The sequence below is a fragment of the Egretta garzetta genome, unplaced genomic scaffold (assembly GCF_000687185.1).
Source record: "Egretta garzetta isolate BGI_Z169 unplaced genomic scaffold, ASM68718v1 scaffold352, whole genome shotgun sequence".
Lineage (NCBI taxonomy): Eukaryota > Metazoa > Chordata > Aves > Pelecaniformes > Ardeidae > Egretta > Egretta garzetta.
This window is the reverse complement of record NW_009258768.1, coordinates 525,524-546,549: the sequence shown is the minus strand read 5'-3', so window position 1 is coordinate 546,549 and position 21,026 is coordinate 525,524. Positions and strand designations below refer to the sequence as shown.

General features: G+C 40.1%; 1 protein-coding gene across 1 annotated transcript in view; it reads right to left on the bottom strand.

The window, feature by feature from the left end:
• Nucleotides 1-21,026, bottom strand: part of BICD1 (BICD cargo adaptor 1) — a 90,561-nt gene that overhangs the window by 1,531 nt on the left and 68,004 nt on the right. Inside the window, exons 7-9 of the mRNA XM_009649358.1 lie at nt 20,549-20,866; nt 19,385-19,575; nt 4,916-4,991 (exon numbers count right to left, since the gene is read on the bottom strand). Of these exons, the coding sequence (XP_009647653.1) occupies nt 4,916-4,991; nt 19,385-19,575; nt 20,549-20,866 (585 nt within the window). The remainder of the gene's footprint in view (nt 1-4,915; nt 4,992-19,384; nt 19,576-20,548; nt 20,867-21,026) is intronic.

Below are 21,026 nucleotides of genomic sequence, written 5' to 3'. Positions count from 1 at the left end.
AGCTACAGTCCTTGCACCTTTGGGCTTATTTGAAGATCATAGACTTGCATGTCTTAAGTTAGATTCTGCTTCATATTAATACTCCTGAAGATGAGTTTCCCAATTGCAAAATGGCTGGTGAGAGTGGATTGTAGAGCTCAGGACCTCATAAGCTTTGCTTTGTGCTCAGCGGTCTGAGTAGGTCAGTCCCAAAGTGTTTAGTGTTATGGACTACAAGTCCTCAGTTTACATATAGATTTAGTCTAACCCTAAGGCACCCAGGCATAAATATTTAATCTAAAATATTTTCTTGAAGCTTAGAAGTTGGGCTTGTTTAATCAAACACTCTGAGAAGACACCAAACCAATCTTCTCTAAGTAATCCTTCCCATGGCTTTAACTATCCTTTTCTTCTGCCATGTACTGCCACATACAGATGCAGGTACAGCATCTAAAGAGGGATCTGAGCGAGATCTTTGCCAACACCACTCAAATGAGTCTATGTCAGGAGTGACTGCAGATGGACCCCAAAGGCCTACATTTACTCTCACGCTTATCCACTCATCAAGAGACAGCTCCTGGTTTCGGCACCTCCGAAAGATAGTTTTCAAGATAGGCTTAGGAGAAGCACTAGTCTTAAGTCCCTCAGAGAAATAAAAGTGAATTAGAACTTTAACATCTCATTTGGGGAAGACAAACAAGGAGGTGGTCAGGTTACCCTACAAAGACTGCCTTACTCTCCTCCCTTGCTGCCCCGTTTCTTTTTTCAAAGGATTTCTGCAATTGTCAGAAAGAAACAGAAACTTGACAGACATTTTCCTTGCTCATTAGCAGAGATGTGTTTGTCTTTTGGGGCTTCCTTCTCAGCTTTAAAAATAAGCAGCAGAAGATGTTTGTGCTCTGAGGGAGAGGACTGGTGAGGAAATGGCCATGGTTAAGACTAGTATGTACAGCAATGGCCTAGAACAGGACCTCTGAGACACATGAGATTCTCCTCTACACAAATATGCACAACCGTAATAATGTTTTGGCATGACCTTCAGTACCAAGTCAGCCTTGACTGCAAATACTGCAATACAAATTATCCCAGACTAAGCTTACATTAGGAAGCGCTGTACTTAGAGTTACATTCATTTTCTCTTCATGGTAATTCTGTGTTGCTTCTCACTTTGAAATACAAGCATATTTCTATGCACAGAAGAAATACAAAACTTTGTCTCACCATTCCCCTTTCAACCAATAATAAATATTAGGGGCATTAGGAAAAGAAAAAATTACAAGGTTATCAATCCTATCCTAACACTCTATTCTTACGCCATCCTTCCTTCAGAAACACAATACATCCAGTTCATTAACGCAGGTTACTGTAGCAGCATATAAACAAAAATTACATCAGAATCAGCAAGGGACACATGGCATGCGGTGTGCTTTTTATGGCAGTAGGTTCCTGGAGCTGAGCTACCAGGCATATTGACAGTCACGGGCAGGAGAGGATGGCAGGTGAGATTAATAACACAAAGCAAGAGGGAGACGTGGAAGAACCTGAAGCTGTTGACTATTAACTGAGAATAAGGAAGAACACGGTTACATGCCCCCATGGGATATGTGCAGCTTTTAAAACATTTGGGCTTAATAGATGTTTTTGTAAACCTCCCTTCAAAAGCTGGTATCATTTGGGGATCTATTTGTTCAGTTAATGAAGGGGGTCTGTGTAATTTTTTGTGTTAGTATTACTGTCTGTTTTTAAGCAGCTCTTTTTTCCCCAGCACACAAGATGCAAATCACGTATTTCTAAAATCAATTGGAAGATAGCATGCAAAGCCCTTCGGTGTTAGTAAGTACTCTGTTGTCTCTCTTAAAGATGCCATTCGCATGCAATATTGTCTGGCATTGATTGTAACTAAAAGAAATCAGCAATGGAAAATATATCCAGACCAGTGATATTTTCAGAATGCAACCATTTTGCGTGCAGTAATATTTTACCTTATTTTTAATTTATTTCCTATTTTATATGAAATAAAACCATTATTTATTATTAAAAATTGGTATTAGTTTCATTTTCAGTATCAGGTTTTTGGGGTTTGTTTTTATTCGTAGATAACTTTGGTCTGGAGTTTGGCCTCCGATAATGAAAATGAGGTTTTCACTGCATTCAACAAACCTGAATGCAACCCACAAACAGACACACTGCTTTTAATATTGGATGATGTCAATATTTTAGTCTTGTCCAATATAGTCCATCAGACAAGTAGCTACAGATGCTAGGAAGGGTGAACATCATCCAGCAATTTTCAGGGTAGGCCTTGGATTTGGTTGCTTGCCCCATACTCCTGAGCTGAGAAATTGAGGTGATGCATGGAAGGCAGAGCATTGTTGCATCAGTTTACTTAGAAAATCTCTTAAGAAAAGTTCTCATAGATTCTCCAGATCAGGTTCCAATTGAAATATGCAGACTTAAGCAAAAAGACAGATGGATGTATGGCTGAATAAATTGACTAGTAGTGTCTGAGTTTCATATGGCCTGTGTCTGTTCATGGCTTAACCAGTGAGGTTCATCAAAATCTATGCACTGGAATCACAATTACTAGAAAATTGAGAGTTACACAAGTCCCACTTAAAATTCAGTATAGATAATGGCTGAGGGAAAACTCTCTGCATTGATGTTAAAGTTCAGAGTGGATTTTTCTGTGTTATGGTCAGGCATATTAACTAGTTTGAACATGATTAGACATATTGCAGGATGCAGAAAACATCTGTGTGAATTACAAGTCTTAACAAGCTGTTGTTTAATCCTGGGTGAAGTAACACTGAGAGGTCACATTACTGCAAGAGTAATGTTAAGAGACTTAAAACCCAAGCATGCTTCTCTCGTAAAATGAGTGAGTTCAGGGCTGGGCACAGCTTTAACCTGCCTCATCTGAGGCAGGTTTCAATCATCACATGACTGAAAGCATGTGTGCCACAGCAGGAGGGACTATCAGAGGAGGCGGAAGGGCAGTGCAAGCTCCTGTCTGCTGGATTGAAAAAATCTGAACCTCAGTAAATCTAACTGGTTCTTTAAATGCCTTCAAGTTTTACTCCAGATTTCAATTACTTTATTTAAAGCACTCAACAACTTATGTCATCAGGCTGACTTGCATTAAATCTGCTGTTATGCTTCGCTGCCTTACATGGCTGTGCAGCTATGTGGCCAAGACAAGCAAGGCAACGGTGTTTAATGTATCAAAAATAGTGTTGGTTCCACTTCACCAGAAGAGTATCAATCTAGCGGTAAAAACCAATAGTCATCTGAAAGTCAATAGTTCAGCTAAGTATATGAGGGTGTGTTGTTTCTGGGATGGCTGATCTGAATTTTTAAAAATATTAACCATATTTTTAATTTCCATTATTTTTTCTCATATACCAGGGTTTTGATCTGGAAACACGGCAAGAAAGTCCTCTTGAACAACACTTCGAATTCTGGTTGTAGCTGATGAGGTCTTCCTCACTGAGGAAGAATTCAAGGACAAAACAGAAAACTCTGAGACTTTGCTTTGGACCTTTTCCCTTTCTGTAGATTTGTCTGTAGAACGAGGTAATGCTTGCAGACAAATGTCTAGCAGTAGTAGGTCAGGTAGGTCTTCCATTCTGGGAAGAATTTTTAAAGTTGCAGGAGCAACTGTTTTTTAGCACTTAGAGAGGGATGGTAGCTCTAGAAGGAACAGAACAGGCTTTGGTTTTGTGATGGTAAGTTAAACAGGGTTAAAATAAGACCTCTTGATATTAAACCTCTGTTTAACCAAAGCACCTAATGATGTTCTCAAATTGTCATAACATCTAGGCTATAGCAGAAAGCACTTCACAGGGCATTTAAGGGTTTTATATGGAACTAGTGACTTTTTTTTCAGTGTGCTGTAAATCTCCATACTGCAAACCAGTAAACAGTACTTAACAGTTATAATGAACTTTCATCAGCTTCTCAGTAAAATTTTCACAATACCCTTATACAGTGAGGGAGTTAATACTACTTCCACTTTATAGGCAATATTAGAGAGGTGCAAATGAGACCCCCTGTGACTCGCAGGATTAGTTAGTGCTCAGCAGTGCCAGGCATGCAGTCAGAGCACTGTACCATACCCCATCCCCTTGGGCATCACTGCGGACTCCCAGGCAGGTGAGGTTTAGCACTGCGTGGCAAATAGCTTCATTACGTGTAGGGCTATGGATCAGTTTGGTCACTACAGATCAGTCTAAGGTCCAAAAAAATGTAACCTACTGCAAAAGAGGGAATATATGTGAATATATAGAATATAGGGAATATAAGTGAATATATGCACAGCATATACAGGGAACTGTTTAGAAAAGTATTGCAATCGCTTTTTGCTTGGGTTGGGTTTTGTGCCCTGATTAACAAAACCGTCTCAGAAACATGGTTTGACCTTTGCAGCACTTACAAGCAAGGACACCAGGAGTTTACTTTTAACAACAAGATCAAGATCTGACTGCAGCAGGGCTGAGTTTCCAGGTCAGGGAGAGCTTTCTCAGAAGTGTCTGCTAAAATCTCACAAGTGCCTTTAAAATACGACCTTACAAAAAGAGAAGCCTACACCTACCCCTAAAATTAAAAGGCCCCGATTTATGTAAATTTATCTAGCAACAAAATAAAATCATTACTATTTTGGCATCACTGAGAAACTGGTCTGCCTAAAAAGACCAAATGAGGCCTGCAAGATCCAACTTTGCATTCTTTTCCATATTTTTGCATGGATCTAAGTGTGTGAATGCTGTGATTCATGTTTGTACTGTCACTGCAGAAATTATCACTGCACCTCAAGTTGTTAGAAGTTTGCCGTTAGCAAAGAATCGCAGTGAAGAGCTGTCGTACAAGGCAGAGGAGGGGAGTTGCAGATGTGCATGCAGCTATGTGCAAAGATAAAAAAAGAGTTAGTTAAGTTTACCTGACAGTCTGGCAATCTGGCCCCCTGGCTAGTTGTGAGCCGTGTGGCGGTATGGAGGCAGCAGGCTGCTGACAATCTACAAGAAACTGATAAATTAGACATATATACAGAGAGATTACAGAGCAAGGGGTTAGTAACAGTAGTACACAGGCTTCGCATCTGATGGAGAGATTTAGTGAGGAATGTGTTCTTAGTTCCTTATCTGACAGAAACACCTTTTTTTTCTGATAGTAATAGCATTAGTTATTGCTTTTTTCTTCTTTTCACAAGGAGCAGTGAAGACATTTTTGTTTGTCTTCCCTTAGCACCGGCAAATTTTTGTTTAAGCAGAGAGCAATAGTGGGCTGTATTCAAGATCTGGGTTTAAACCTGTGCTCATCATTCTTCTACTGGTGATGAAGTTGTTTTGCTTACACCTAAGATAAAAAGTGTCAATAAATCTACCTAAAATTTCTCCAGAGAACTTACACCCATATAACAACACTTAACAGATACCATCTCATCATGGTCTTTGAGAAAAAGCTTGCAAGAAATTCTTTGCAACTTCTAAATAGTGCTTGTGAGATTATTTTTTGTAGGGAAAAGGAAGAAATTGATACAGTAGGTTTTCACTGTTCTGTCTAGGTTATGTTATCAATTCTCTGCCAATGCAGTTTCCATATTAATCACTTGCAAAGCTGTATTCTAGTTCGTAATTTATTAAATAACCATAAAGCCAAATAATTCCTTGTTACTATGATTTTACATTTGGAGTATGAAAACAGCTTTAAAGTCAGTAATACTTGTGGGACTTAAGAGAAAAGTAGTTGAACGAGACAATGCTGCTTTCTAGCTCATTAGTTTCTACCAAGATTTCCAGATCTCAAGATTTCCTAATTTTCCCCTCAGTGGTCAAGCCTTTCATTCCACAGCCTGTATGATTCAGATTGTCAGACAACAGAGTTATCAGGGTCCTTTCGAATGTTAAAACCTCTGGGTGAAATTCTGACCATCTGGAAAGCTACCGGGGATTACTTTTCATCTCCAGCAGGGTTTGCAGATCTATCATCCTTTCTGCTTCAACTTGATTCTCGACCTGACTCTTCAGTGGAAGGGAGTTACTTTCCCTTGAACCCTAAAAATGAGATGACTAGACTCGGAAAGAATTTGATTTTTTTTTTTTGCCAATTGGCTGCTACTTAAAGCTCAACACCAGTAATCATTTCTCTTTACAACGTGGACGTTTTCCAAAACCCACTTCTATTCTTTGTCTAAATCAAGTGGAGGAACATGCAAATAATTTGCTGCAAGAGTCTTGAGATGACATCAGGTACAATGCAGAGCAACACCTTCCTCACAACTCTGAGCATCCTATGCGGTATCCTAGCATGTCCTTTTCACACAAACCCAGAGTGTTTCTCCCTAGTTCCTACGCAGATCTGTGCTGACCTCCAGTGGGTGGAAACAAATCTACCCAAATCACTAGTTTCTTACCGCTTCAGCCAAGAGGAGAGGGGTTGGGAGCTTTTCTCAAGTGCACAGGTATCTACATCAGAAAAATGCATGCACGGTTAGTGCTGACACCATTGTGTCAGGAAGCAGAAATGGAATAAGAAAGGATACTGTGCCATTCTCTCATATGCCAGGACGGTCACTGTAGTCCTCAGGACATCTTTCAGCAGAGGAGTGCAAGAGTTTGCAATGTATTTGAACCATGAATAGAAGAGTGTTCCATTTCAGCACAAATCTCAATTTAAAAAAAAAAGGTGCCTGGGGGGACAGACAGAGCAGGCTAACTGCAGATGGGAAATGATTGTCAAAAAAAAAAAAATTAATGTCTTGTTTTAAACAGACTAGTTTGCAGAAGCCCAAAGCAAAGTCATCCCTGACAGCTTATAGAAGGTAGTCAGCGAGAAAAGGAATACAGAACCGAATGCTGTGTGATGAAAAGGTGTGGATGGGTTTCATAAATACAGAAGAAATTGTTCTGACAGGCTTTTCTAGAACAATGCAAATGCCCAACTTATGATCCTACTCTAATATCCCGAACATCCTGCAAATATTTTATGATGCCTCTTCATCTGCTATGTTTGGCAGAACACAAGCCAGATTCTGCAAGCATTATGCAACCGGGATAATAACTATTCAATGTGAGCAAACTCCCTCGACTTCACACAGAACAACAGTTCTACCTGGTGTCAGCAGTGCTCACACAATCTGGCTCGTGCCCACTTACATCAGTACGATATCTGGTGATCCACATGACTTAAAAGGGCTGAATCGTCCTCCGGGAGTGAAGTTTTTGAGGATTATGCTAGCAAAGAACTAAGCAGAATGCATATGGCTTACATACAGACATTTCAAATTCAAAGGAGCTCTTATCTACTTATGTCCAAGTAGCTGTGCCAGAGCTAACTTTATTCCTTATATATTTAATCCTTTTAAGTATTTTGGAGACTTTATAACCCTATTATCTAATGCCATGACAGTCATAAACACAATGTAGCAAGAAGTAATTTTAAAGGTGAAAACTAGAAGCTAGCATTCAGTCCTTCCCTTCTACTAAGGAATTCCTGCCTGCATCAAATAAGTGTTTGTTTATTTCTGAAATACTCTGTTGAAGGTCAAAAGTTTCAAAGATGCCTTTACTGATTCTGTGGCCAATGCCACATGCCAAAAAGGCAAGGAAAGACAGACATGCTCTCTTTTACTAACAAATAAACAAAAAATTTAAAAATTATGTTGGAAGAGGCCCATTCTCAGTATTTTTCAAATCTCAGGGAGTGTCAGTCGAGCTACACAGCAGAAGTTTGCCATTTGCATAGAAGAGACTTGGGAAACTGGCACAGATTATACTTACTGGTGTGTCTTCAGAGAACACCACCAACAAAATGATTAATAAAGTTATTTAATGCAGACTATCTTATTTCTCCATCACCTGCAGTTACTGTGAGGGAAGAAACTACTGGGGGCAGGGGGTGGGCTGGCTGATCTGTCAAGAGCCCTTTTATAATTCTATGAACCTATAAGAAACAAGAGAAGGTCAGTGGCCATTTCAACTCCAAAAGGCAAAGAGGAGCTATTCTACATGTCAGGTTTCACTGAATTCAGGAGGACTTGAGTCTGTAACGAGTCTTGTGGCAGTACCAGACAACATACACCACTGCATCTGTTGGGGCTTTGAGGCTTGACTCATGCTATACATTAGACCTGTTCTGATTTTCCAGCTCTTGATATTTTAGCCATTTGCTGGCAATGGTGGTGTAAAGGGCTCAGAGATTTCCTCTCACAGATTAGCCAGTGCTGATTTTCCTTTGGAATCTAATGCCCACTCCTAATCAGGTTAATCAGCTCCTGATGCAAGAGCATTAAAAATACCAAGCTCAGAGAAGCTACATCTGCTCACATGAAGACTGAACGTACTGCTATAAATTCTCTGCTGAGAGCAAATCTCACAAAAAAGTATTTTCCTGTACTTCCCTTCGGCTCAGCCGCAAAAACAACACATTTCCCTCATCTCGCAAGGTGTGCTCTGCCCTCCAGTCTGTGAACTGGGTGGCTCCAATCAACACCAGCTCGCTTAACTGGGTTATTAGTGTCCAAGAGATGGGCATGCCTTCTGTTGACATCAGCAATGTCCTCAGTGAAAATCCTGCATGCAAGCATTTTCAGTCCCACCTGCTCAGGACCCAGCACACTGCAATGGAACATTTCAGCACATTTTGACCCTCTATTACTAATCTCCACGCAGTGCCGTCAAAGACTAAGTCTAGTAAGAACATAAGAGTCCCAAGATAAGCACTGGGGATGCTGTGAATCAGTAACTTACATATAACATACTTTTGACTGTGTCTAGTTCAGTTAATCAATAGAGAGCTTTTTTTGTCTTTTATCTAAAAGGGTAGAATTGAGAGTCGAACAACAAGCCAATCTTTTTTTTTTTTCTTTTTTTTTTTTACAGGTATTGTTACATATTTTTTATTTCTGATATGACAAACATTGGGAAAAAAATCTCTTCTTGAGAAAAGAAAAGCTCTCAAGAAATGCTTATGACAAAATGAGAGATTGAGACTTGTTCAGTCTTTTAAAACAAACTCTCCTTAGCATCCTGTTGCCCACTCCAGAGCAACAGAAAGTCTTTCTTTCCTACCTAGCAGCTTTCAGGTGATCTCACTTTGTGCCGTGCTACCCAATGTCAATTGAACTTGCTCCATAAAATTTGAGGAATTTGATAACATGTCTACAAAGATGTTATTGACAATTTACTTAAAAAGAGAAGCTGTCTCCATTTATATGGTAATGAATTGTTTTCTTCCCAGAGATGTCAATTTAAAGGGAAAGAATGAATGGTTAATAGCATGAGTCAAAACTATTGGGCAAAGAACAAATTGGTGGTCTTCTAGTTGGGCAGAGGCAGAAACACATTGCATCACACAGCACGTCCTACAAAGACAATAAATTAATCCTCTGTACTCAAAGGTGGGGAACAAGGAAAAATTCCAAATCCAAAAGACAAATGTGAGGTGTCAAGAAGAACAGGGCAGAGGATACTAAAACACTCGCCCAGCTGCTGAGTTGACATCTGTAGAGATGCTTTCAAAACTGTTATCTGACAGGATGAGAAAAGTCCCAAAACTGTTTATGTCCAGGGGCGATGGGGACATAAGTTTATGTTATTATTTGACTATCTGGTTTCACTTATGATTTATCTCTGTTATTCTAACGGATGCCAAGAAAACTTTGACCTTCCTCAAGGCCAAGAGGAACTTTAAGTGGTAATGGTTATCGCAAAGAACAGCTGGTGAGAGGACAGCTGTGGCTCACCTTAGGAAAAAAAAGCATGAACAATGGTACGGGTCAAAGATTAGAAGAGTCTCTCCCTTCTCCTGCTTCCAGGGTCAGTTTGGGTCTGGAAATAACACAGTGACCAGCTGGGGCTGTGCACAGGGCAGAGTAAGCCTGCCAGCTGCAAACTGGATGCTGCTCTGTGTTTCTGCAGGCTCTCCCTGGAAGGAGAGGACTATGGTGGAGCAACCACCTGGAGCCTGGCCGGCCTTATTAACCCCAGCTCTCTCAGAGCAGGATTGACTCGGGTCGTCCTGGCTTGAGAGCAAAAGGAGCAGTGCCAAGGGACTCGGCCGTGGTACAGAGCCATTGTACGGCTCCGTGAGAGCCAGCCCTGTTCTGGCACAGCTAGCGCCCAGGCGGCCTGATAAACTTCACTGGGTACAGGTTAGCTCCTGCACAGACATTTTCCAGTGCCCAGATTCTCTGGGTTTTCCCACTGTCTGAGTTTTACCTCTGCTCATATTAAACTGAATACTGGATTGTTGACTGGAGATAGACAAATTTACCAAACAAGTATTAGTTTTGGCTTACTTTACGGAAAAGCTGATCTACTATGAAATTTTTACATCGTCTTGTAAATACCCAGGTAACGCATATCTTAAGCTTGCTATGCAGTGAAACTAGGTGTCTTAGATTACTGTTGGTTGGATATGTTTCAACAACAATGAATTTTTCTGCTACTTATTTCTTGAACTTCTCAAAAATTATTTGAAGAATAAATGTTAAGAGACTCGAGCATGCTACTGAACTCCCACTTGCACACAGAGCTGAAGGCATCAGCAATATCTATGTATTGCACTAAAATGCAATAGGCCAGCAGTAGGATGCATCTAAAATCCTCCTCTCCTGTCATTTCCACATGTCCACTCTTTTTCTTGAAAAGGTGGTCCAGGAATGTCTCACTGTTTCTACACATTCCCAAGCTTCTGACACTGGACTCATTCTGCTCCTCCTCCTCTCAGATCTTTACCTTCAGGACAGAGTAAACATAACAGAGAGCCTTCTGCTAAATGCTTCTCAGATGTAAGAGCAGGTGATTGAGCTTATTGGAACAGGTAGGGTTGCTGGGGTTTTTATAACATTTAGAGAAATGCTACCTGTCTCGGCGATTTCTGCAAACCAACTCATGGAGCATCACTAACAACTTCACACACTACTTCACAGACATGGTTTGGCTGGTCACCGATTCAGTGGTCTTCCAGAACATGTTAGGTTTCTTGGCTATGTCTTAATGAGTTCTTTCATTTATACAACAGCTACACTATATGGAGTGTTTTTTCCCCTTATTTTCTTATTTTGCATGAGTTGATTTCTACTTTCTTTTTAGGCCTGAATTACCTCCAACCTAGAGAGCTAATCCCCCATCAGTCCATGTGCTCTAGTGGCACTGTAAGCTCAAAGATAAAGCTGTATCCCAGCCTTGCCCTTTGCTGTAGCTCATATTTAGAATAATTTTTTTTAAAATAAGTAATACCTAGTCATTAACGAAATTAGTGAAATGCATTTCTCTCCAATTACAGACTAAGGACATTAAGAGGTTTCCTGTCAGCTCTGTAGGCTTTTTCACACTTTCCATATCATGATGTGTTTATGTTATTTCTCAAATGGTTTCTGTGAATGCTTTAAATAATTCCTCATTAAATCTATTGAGAAGCTAAATAATGGGTTAGTAAAATAGCAGAAATGGAAATGGTAGAAGCTGAAAATATATATTCAGTTCCTTTCTTTTACATACAGTTCAGAAAAAGCACATTTAGAAAGGTCTGATGATTCAGGAAATACTCACTAGAAGATACACACATTTTAAACATTTCAAAAGAGGAAAAGAAAGGTCTTAAAAATACAGAAGTGATCACACTTCTGTCTTGTTGGCTACCCATCCCTCATGGAAACAGAAGTGTCTAGGATACATTTCAGATGACCATAAATATGTCCAAACCAAAAATACTTGCACAATTTTACAGGTAAAGAAGGGCCTGATCCAAAACTTGAAGTCAGTGGAAATGGTAACTTTAGTAGGCTTTGGAAGAAACAACATAAGATAACAAATACAAGCTTTCATAGCCCTAAAAATACAGACAGGGAGATACTTACAATTAGGGATACTAGTGTTGATTAAAGAATTGTTGGTGAGCTTACTCCATACATCACAACATCACAAGGAACTGCTCTATTAGAGAGCTAAAATATCAGCATGTCTAATTTAAACAGAGACTCACTTCAGCTTTGCCTATTTTATGAGATGAGAAGCACAACATTGAGTATTCCTGTGTATTTTATGGTAAAAAAATCAGTAAGTCATGAAACCACATTAAACCTTGTCATAAAAGAAGATAAAGACCGACATTGTCAAGATATTTCAATAGCTGTTTTTGTTAATTGATAAGGCTGGATTCCAAAGCCCAAAACTTTCATAGAAAGCACAGATATCTGGTAACACACCTTAAAGATACAATGTGTTACCTGCATACCTGTTTGGTTATAAACAACCAGAAGTCTAATAAGATTTTACTGGAGAACTTCAACAAATGATGCTAATAGTAACCATTCCATCCAGCAATGACATCGTAACTTAGATACTGAGAGAAAAATGTCAATAACCTTTTAATGAAAATATACAACAGTAAAGCATGGATTTCACTGCAATCTTTTTTTTTCCTTTAATGTTTTAACAAACAGTTTGGGGCTTCTATTAAAAACTTGGTTTATTTCAGAAATGTTTTCTTTATATAGTGAAAAATACAAATAGAAATTAAATTAAACTTATAGAACTGCAGTGAATTCATGCCACAATAGCTAAATTATATTGATCAGCATGAAATGTATGGGTTTGGTCTCATCGGTGATAACTGGAAAGCTAAATGCAAGAGGGGAAAAGCATAGAGCAAAAAGGTCCTATTCACAGTGGCACCAAGAGGTAAAAGTACATTTAGCCAGCTGACTACTTCATCAGTTACAGCCAACTAATGTCCTTGGCAAGGATACCATTCTTCAAATTCAAAACGGCCTCCACACAGACAATCTACTATGCTTGAAATGGCATAAATATGTAATGCTCATTAAGCTTAGTTAAATGAGCATACCAGATGCAGGACATGGCCAAGAGCAGGAAGATATATACATATGTCTGTATATATGCATTAATACCGCTCATTAAATAATGAACACATATATACACAAATATGGCATGTTTACAAAACCCACAGAAAAATAGAACAATGCAGAACAAAAAGTGAACACAGATAATAAGTTAATAACGACTGAATTATACTTTTTGTGAAGAGCATCATGTTCAGGTAGAAAAACTACATTTGATTTTAAAAAACCCTGTTAAAAACACTTGAAGCCCATTTTTCACAGAGAGCAGAGACAGATTAGACCAATACGGCATGAGTCTTGCAATAGCCAATAGCCTGCCTGATCATACAAGCTCAGAGACATCTTGCAGGTACAGGATCACCATCAACACAAGTACATTCTCAGTAGGTAAAAATACAACATATTCATAGCTGAGGACCCAGAAGAATCATCCACAGATCTCTAGTTAGGCAAAGGGCAATTTGCACTCAGACTGTAAATTTGCATTATCAGAATAAAGTTGTGTTTTGGTTTCTTTTTTTTAAGTAATGGTTCTGAAGAACTTTCATGCTCCAGCTGCTTTGCATTGCCTCTATGAAGTCAATCAAACTTACCTGACTGAACAACCAGAGCAGACTAGCCTGACTAGTTTAAATATTATATGGCTGCATATCTTATTTAGTAGTGGTGACGCAGTTAACCACCTACCTTGCTTTCCAAGAATAAACTCTTTCACTTTATGTACAGATAAATCCATATTGGTCATGAACTAGAATTCAGAATAAAATTCTTTAACACAAAATCAGCGTAGAAAGAGGTATATGGATCCTAATCATGTTGATGTTCCTTTTCATTAATCTATAACATTCCCTCACAAAGGAGAAGTAAGAAATATTTAAAACTGTTTACCGGGAGACCTGAGCAATCATAAAGATCTACAGAGGACCCTCCTAGCAAAGTTCAGGTCTAAGCTGATAGTGTTCCTCAAAGGACTTCTTCCACAACCATTTTAAAAAGAAGCTGTGCTTTCCTCCATGTTCAGATTTCTAGCAGTCCTGCTGTTTCAAAATTGAGAAGTGCATAAAAAAGCAATGTCGAGGTACTGAAGTAATGTCTGTGGCGGCAAGGTTTAGAAATCCATGAGGAGCTTTCTGACGCTGGTATTTAAGCTTAAAAGCAAAGCTGGAACTATTTTTGGCAAAATATTCCTAAACAGACAAAAATGCGCACAGCTAACGACCTTGAACTTAAACCCTTTTCATCTCACAACGAAAAAAGACACAAACTCGCTATCAAAAATTTATTCCCCCTACCTTTCCAGTGCTGTAAGGTGCGCAGGCTCATCTCTGCAGAAAGCCTCCACGGTGGGCAGCAGTGTCAGCCTGAGCCTCCCTTGGTCATTTTCCCAACCCCTTCATCCAAAAGGGGAGAGCAAAGACAGCTTCATTTCCTACCAAGGGCTTCTACCCATAATATTCCTTTTGAAGACGCTTTCCCATATCTTCACGCTGCCTAAACAACGTGAGGAAGCAAAAAGCAGGAGCCAAAGCCAAGACTCTTGTCCCACATGATAAATTCCATTTCAACATTATTTGAAGAAAAATATGTAAGAACGAACATGAGCTTCTGATTACACACAGAATAACCTTTTACAGAATATTTCTGAAAATCATATCCTAAACAAGGCACTTAGAAAAAGCTCAAAATCCAGAAAGAAAAAAATAGAGTATCAGTAGAGCATATTCCTCATCCCTTGCATCAGGAGACTGTACTCAACACCTCCCATGGCCTATCAAAAGCCCCTAGTGCCCTGTAACACTGATGACCACCCTACTCAGCAGACCCCCTGCTCCTTGTTATGTTAAATTGTGTTTGTGCTACATCAAAGAGGTCAAGGCATTTCCAGGTTTCTAACCTATTCTTCAGGGGTGAAACCATTCCAGTGTAAAGGGCAATTAACAAAGACAACTCTTAAGCAATTCCTCTTGAGTGCCAGCTTAAACACTTAATTGGAAGAGTTCTAAAGATGTCCATATTTGGGTGATTTGAGTTTTTTTCATTATCGTTTTCCTTGTTAGCTTTAAGAAATAGTTTCTACCTACAGATGCTGTGAGTTAGCTCTTGGAGACACTATTAGGAACTCTCTATAGGAACTTCCATCACGATAGAATTTCTGTAAATTAATTTAAAATTTATGCTAAGAATGCAAACCAACAAACAAAAGCTAGTTATTTGTATCATATCGTTATTCATTTTTGATTTGTCTGTAAGCATATAGCTACAGCAGAAATTAATCTTGGATGACTTTTGTATTAAGACTATACTCCTAATTATGTATGATAGCTGGTGAGCTTAATGCTTGAGGAGTTCCTGCACTATTATATGGCGTTCCTTGTGCTGTCTTTATCTTCCACATTAGTCTCTTCTTGTGAGAATCAAATGCCATTCTGTAAATCAGCCTTGAAAGACACCTGAGAAGCAAGCAAACTTTCAGGTCTAACATGCTTTCATAAATGAGCAACTCCATGAAATTATCTAATTTTGCAGTCATTTTTATTTTTACAAGTTTCAGAAGCACCATTTTATGAAATGGTCTTGCAACAATGAAGAACAATAAAATCTAAACCCTGCAGAACAAAAACTTGGGACTGGAGTAAACTAGCATAATTCTGCTAAAACCCATGGCGCAGCCTGGGTTACGTCAACTAAACATCTAACCTCAGCTGGGCTTTGAATTTGAGGGAAATGTGTCACATTTTAAGGCTACTTTCCTCTTTCTATTTTAATCAAGTAAAATATATGACTGTACAGAATTCTCTAGAAGGGAAAGGGCTGTTTATTACAACCTTATGGTCTGAGTTCCTAGGAAACATGAAGTACTCTACTATTCAAAATGGCTTCCTTTGTGGGATTTTAAGTACTGAAATCTTCCCTGCGGTACCTACAAGTGTAAACAATAGGGAAAAGAAGCATCTACCACAGTTTGTTTGGGGGGCACTTCAGCAAAGGAGAGACTCCCAGGTGGATTGTAGTCAGCCCTTTAACCACCTCTGTTTAAGGGAGAATGCTGCAACCATTAGTTACTCTCCAGCACATAAGCCTGTTGGGAAACCTTTTTCTTCAGGTGCATCATCTACACAAGGATCTTAATTGATTTAGTTTTAAGCTAAAATTACAGAACTTTATATTCAACTCTTACAATCTCCATGCTATAACAACTGATGGAGAAAAGAATGCTATCAGGACACCTACAACAGACTTTTTCTGTCTTGTTCTTTCCTTGAAGAAGTCAAAAGAAATATATTTGATGTTTGGGACTGGGGTATATTAAGAGGCATCTAGTGACTTTGGTTTCAGGCCTTGTGTGAAAATTTGGGAGGAGTTTCAATGCAACTGCAAAGGAAAGGTCATTTTTAATACAGCATTACATACTGTCAAATCCAGCCTTAGGCTTTCTCTATGCCCTGACTTCTTCACGTAGCTATGAAAACAGCCACATGCAAAAGTGGGCTGGAACTGTGTTGTGTACATACCGGCTGGACCTGGCTATCTGAAGAATAAAGGCTTTAAAGTGCAAAAATAATAGAAAATAACAGAAGAAAAAACACACAGCCAAGCTAAATGCATATTACTACCTAGGGGAAATGCAACATGATACTTTGGAAATGGAATGAGTGGTATTTTTAGCCACAGCAGTTAGGAGCTCTTACTTCAATCAGAAAGCCCAGATAAATTTTATATTGCTACAGCTTGATGTCGGTCAAATGGAAACTTAGTAGGAAATTACAGTCCCTTTCCTGAGAGGCCTTTAATTCAGCTGGTCTTCATCGGTTAGCCTTTAGACCAGGGTCTTCCTCTGCAAAAGGCAGCCAAACGCAGTCACAGCTTATCCTCTACCAGGTAGCCAGCAGCAGTCAAAGCTGAGACCAGAGCATGGCAGAGGTGGCCCCTTCTGGCAAGCACCAGGTCCAGAAGAAGGTTGCAAGGGAAAGATAGACCCAGCTTGCCTACAGCGTGGGGAGCATGGGGCAGGGGAGCCTGCTCAGTTTCTCCCTCTACCAATTTCTGTTATATTGTCTCCAGGTCTCCACCAGCTGCATTCCCAGCTACAGCCTCCCAGTCCCCACAACACAGGGAGCTACTGAAAGGGTAGGGAAGGCTGCACATTGTATGGGTGAAATATTTATGTGAAGGAAATTTTTCACAAATTTAAAAGCAAAAAGAACTCAAAACCTGATTGCATTTAATTTAGGCTTCATTGCTGCTCCACGCCTGAGGACACAGCCTCAAGCCAAGATATACCCTGCTCCAAAGTGTTTGAGCTTGGATGCTGCTCCTTCACCACCTCTCTGATGAAGAAGCAGGTGTGGGTTGCTACATTTCTTGCTGGCTTGCTTGACTGCACAAACAATCTGAGAAAAGAAACTCTTTCTGATACAAGGCTTTTAAACATTCCCTATAAAAGCAGCAGAATAACATCCTTCACTGTTCCTTACTTTCAAGAAACAGATAATTAGATGGCAAATTGATTCTAACATGGGCCCTGCTAGTAATAGAACTTGAATGCTCAGAAAGATCTCTCATTTGAACCTGTCAGTCTCGCAGGCTGAGACTAAGGCCATGTGATGGCATAAACTTCTGAGAAATGCATTCAGAAAGCTGGGACTATTGTAGATTCGTAAGGACAATTGTAACATAAGTCAGTAATACTGTCTCAAGACCCTTATACTCTGAATATGTAGAGATGTACCTAAAGTGCCAGGTAAGACTCCAAACAAACATTATTTTCTGGACAATTCTACTTTTCAGGCTGCTTCATCCTTTGGCCTCTGTTACTGGAAAAAGTTAGAGACTGTGTCAATGTTTCTCAATCTGTGGCCTGTGCATCTGTGATGCTCCATGAGATATCAGGTGCCAGTCCATGAAAATAATGAAAAAAAAAAAATTTAATACATAAAGACAGCTCAGGATCCAGAGTCCTGAATTCAAAGATCACATATTTTACCATTTTACTAACAATTTTGCCATACAGTAAATTGTGTTTAACTATCTGTTGAGCACAGTTCTTTTTTTAAATCATTACTTCTTCCAACCACTAAAATACATTTACAATATACAGTCAGGGATCTTCACACAAAGGTCATCCAGTCCTTGGATTAAAGTCTGGTTCTCCTTGGCCTGGAACTCTTGTAAATTGTACGTGGGAAGTACAATTACAATTAGAAGAATATTGTAAATTGTATGTTAGAAGATTGCCATTTTGGGGCTTAGATCCCCGCATTTCCAAACTGGGGAGTCTGGCTATACAGCAAATGCAAAATCTGATTCTTTGAAGAGATGTTAAGTGTCCATCAGAAAGAAAATCATCCTTATTCTGTGGTAGGATGAAGAAGAAAGAATACAAGAGACACTGCCACTGTTTGGGAAACAGATTCCTGTCTATGGGGTGGAAAACAAGCATGTGGTCTTCCATCGCCAGCAGAATACAAAGGAACTGCTGAAATATCAGTACCATTTATTTTAGGTATTTTAACGTCTTTACTTCTTTCCCCCTCCCTTCCTTTTTCTCCCCAGGAGCCAGCTCTTCAATTTATTTACTGCAACGCTCCTTAGGAAAATGTCTTGTTTAGACTCTCTACAGTTTTACACTTGTCCTTGGAGTGGGTGTTACTTGCATGGCACTACTCAAAGGCGGCTGTGATATTGCTGGCACTGAGTGAGAGATATAACGTATGATAGGGTATTGCTCAGCTTTCCAGAATAAACATTCACTTGAGCAGAAACCACCTTACGGGTTTTAGCTTTTATATTTTCTACTTATGCTTTTTTTTTCGTATAACAAATTTCAAAACAAAGAATGAAAAAATTTACCACCAGACAAGACTGTGCACATTTAAAGGCTAAAAGTTTTGCTCAGGCACAGAAGAAAGGTAATTATTAACTTGTCTTTCAGGAGAAGAAAGATATCACAACCTTTGAAATGGCATTCCAGTTTGCATTTCCTTTCTACGCCTTGTTCAAAGCAGATGCTACATTTTGGCAGGAAATGAAGAGCAAAAGCTTCCTGCGAAGATAAACTTCATGACTCAATTTATATAAACTAAACCTTCTGTGAGTTTAACGTTACCCTTTAGAAAAACCTGACTGAATGCTCCAGGGTGAGCAGAAGATAGATGCTGCGCAGGCTTGTGCACACTGCCAGTCACTCCCTTGCTGGTCCTCACACATCTGATGACTCTGCCCCTTTGGGTTTGTGTTCTTCCAGGGGGACCACCAACACAGCCACCAGACCGAGCACCACCCAGGCACAGGGGTGCAGCCTCGGTGGATGCCAGCAGAACTGCACCCACCTACACCACAGCAGGACTTTCCCCACCGCACGTGCAACCAGTTTGGGCTGCTGCCGGCAGAATGTCACCTCCTGCCACAGGTGACACAGGAGAAGGCATTTTGCTTTCTAGGTCTCAAGAAGGTGCCCAAATTAGATTGCATCTGCAGTCCTGGGAGGGTCCCCTGCTCTGCTAACCACTCAGCACCACATGCACCCAAGGAAAAAATGTTTACCTGGTGTGGCCACGGTTAACCTTTTTTCCTTGCTGAGACGGTGCCCATGGATGAATTCACTCATGGAGGGGGGGCCCCTCAGAAGATATGATTCTGTGGAGGCGGGATGAGGGGGGGCTCTTAATAATTTCTGGAGGTAGGTCCCTGAAGTCCTGGGATGGCTCTGATCACAAAGGGAAGGTGAGAATAGTCTTGCAGGAGATCCAAGAAAAATACATATGGAAACAAAAGAGTTTTACTTTAATTACCTTTCAAAGCCTCATGAATGACAACATCATGTTAACTTGCTTAACAGGTAAAAAACAGCTAGTGTTGCCACCCCATGACATTTCCACAGCAGGGCTCCTTGCCTGCATTGGAAATCCTGGTTCATATTAGGGGAGGAGGAGAGGAGCTTGAGTTATATCTCAGCATCCTGGAGTCCACAGGTATAAGGCTCCCTGAACGTTCTCTTGGTTTTGCATTGTGACTAGAGCATACAAGAAAAAGGAATGATTATCTAGGACTTCTCTAACAGAGAGTCCTTTTCATCTTCAGAACAGTGGAGATCCCCACACCTACAGAGCTTTGGCAGGGCAGTCACAAGACAAGATGAGAACTCACTGCTTGAACAGTGAAATATTTGCATTAGGTTATGAATGGCAGCCATCCCCCTTCGAAAGGTTGCTCGCTCCCATGCAGAAAAATTGATCTGAGTGAACACATCCATATTCTTTTCGCACTGATGAAGAACAGGCGAGCACCAGAGCTTAACAAAGAGATGCAGTTTCTTTTGTGTTAAGCACTGAAATGCCCATAGAGCACACAGTCCTTTTTTTTATTTCAGATGCTCATTACGGAAAACCTTAAGGAAAACTTAAGGAAAACTTGTTAAAGAAAATACATTCACACTAATATTAAAGACATACAAGATGCACTGAGACACTGACAGAATATAGTTCAAAACACTGCATTAAGGAGGAGGAAATAACATAGTGAGTAGGTGGATCAGGACCACATGTTGCCAGGCTTTGAATTTCGTATTCATATTCTCCCCACCTCCTTCTCCCCAGTCAAAGTACGAAAAGAAAAAATAAAAAAGAATTATAATGTTTACAATTCAGTGAACGACTTTAATGAAAGTCTGGCCACTGCACTGTACTGTAAAGATCACTGCATGCATACCTTTTCCTCTGAGTGCCACTGCTGACCAGTAACTTTGGTTGCTGTGGGCCCTGACTATGCAGGAGGAAAGTGTCTATGCTTGGCACGGTGGCTGATGCCTCCTCACTTACTTTAGGGCTGCCGATCTTGCTCTTTCCAAGCTTGCCTTTGCTGCGTCGGGACTGCTCATGGTCGAACTCTAAATCCTCCAGCCGCTGGGTAAGGGCAAGTTTTTGCTGGATAGCCATGCGCAACAGAGAGTTTAGGGTCTTCTTCTCATCCTCCGCAGCTGCTAGCTGCCTCTGCATCTCATCCAGCTGCGTGACGTATTCATCACACCTGGGAAAACAAACAAGGCAGAAATCTGGGGAACGAGTCCAAGAACCAGCCCTACCAGTGACCACATGCCCGGGCTTACAAGGACAGGTTCACATCCAAGCTTTTGCCAAACCTAATCCTGGAAGCAGACAGCCTGAATTCTTCTGTTCCCACTTTGAAC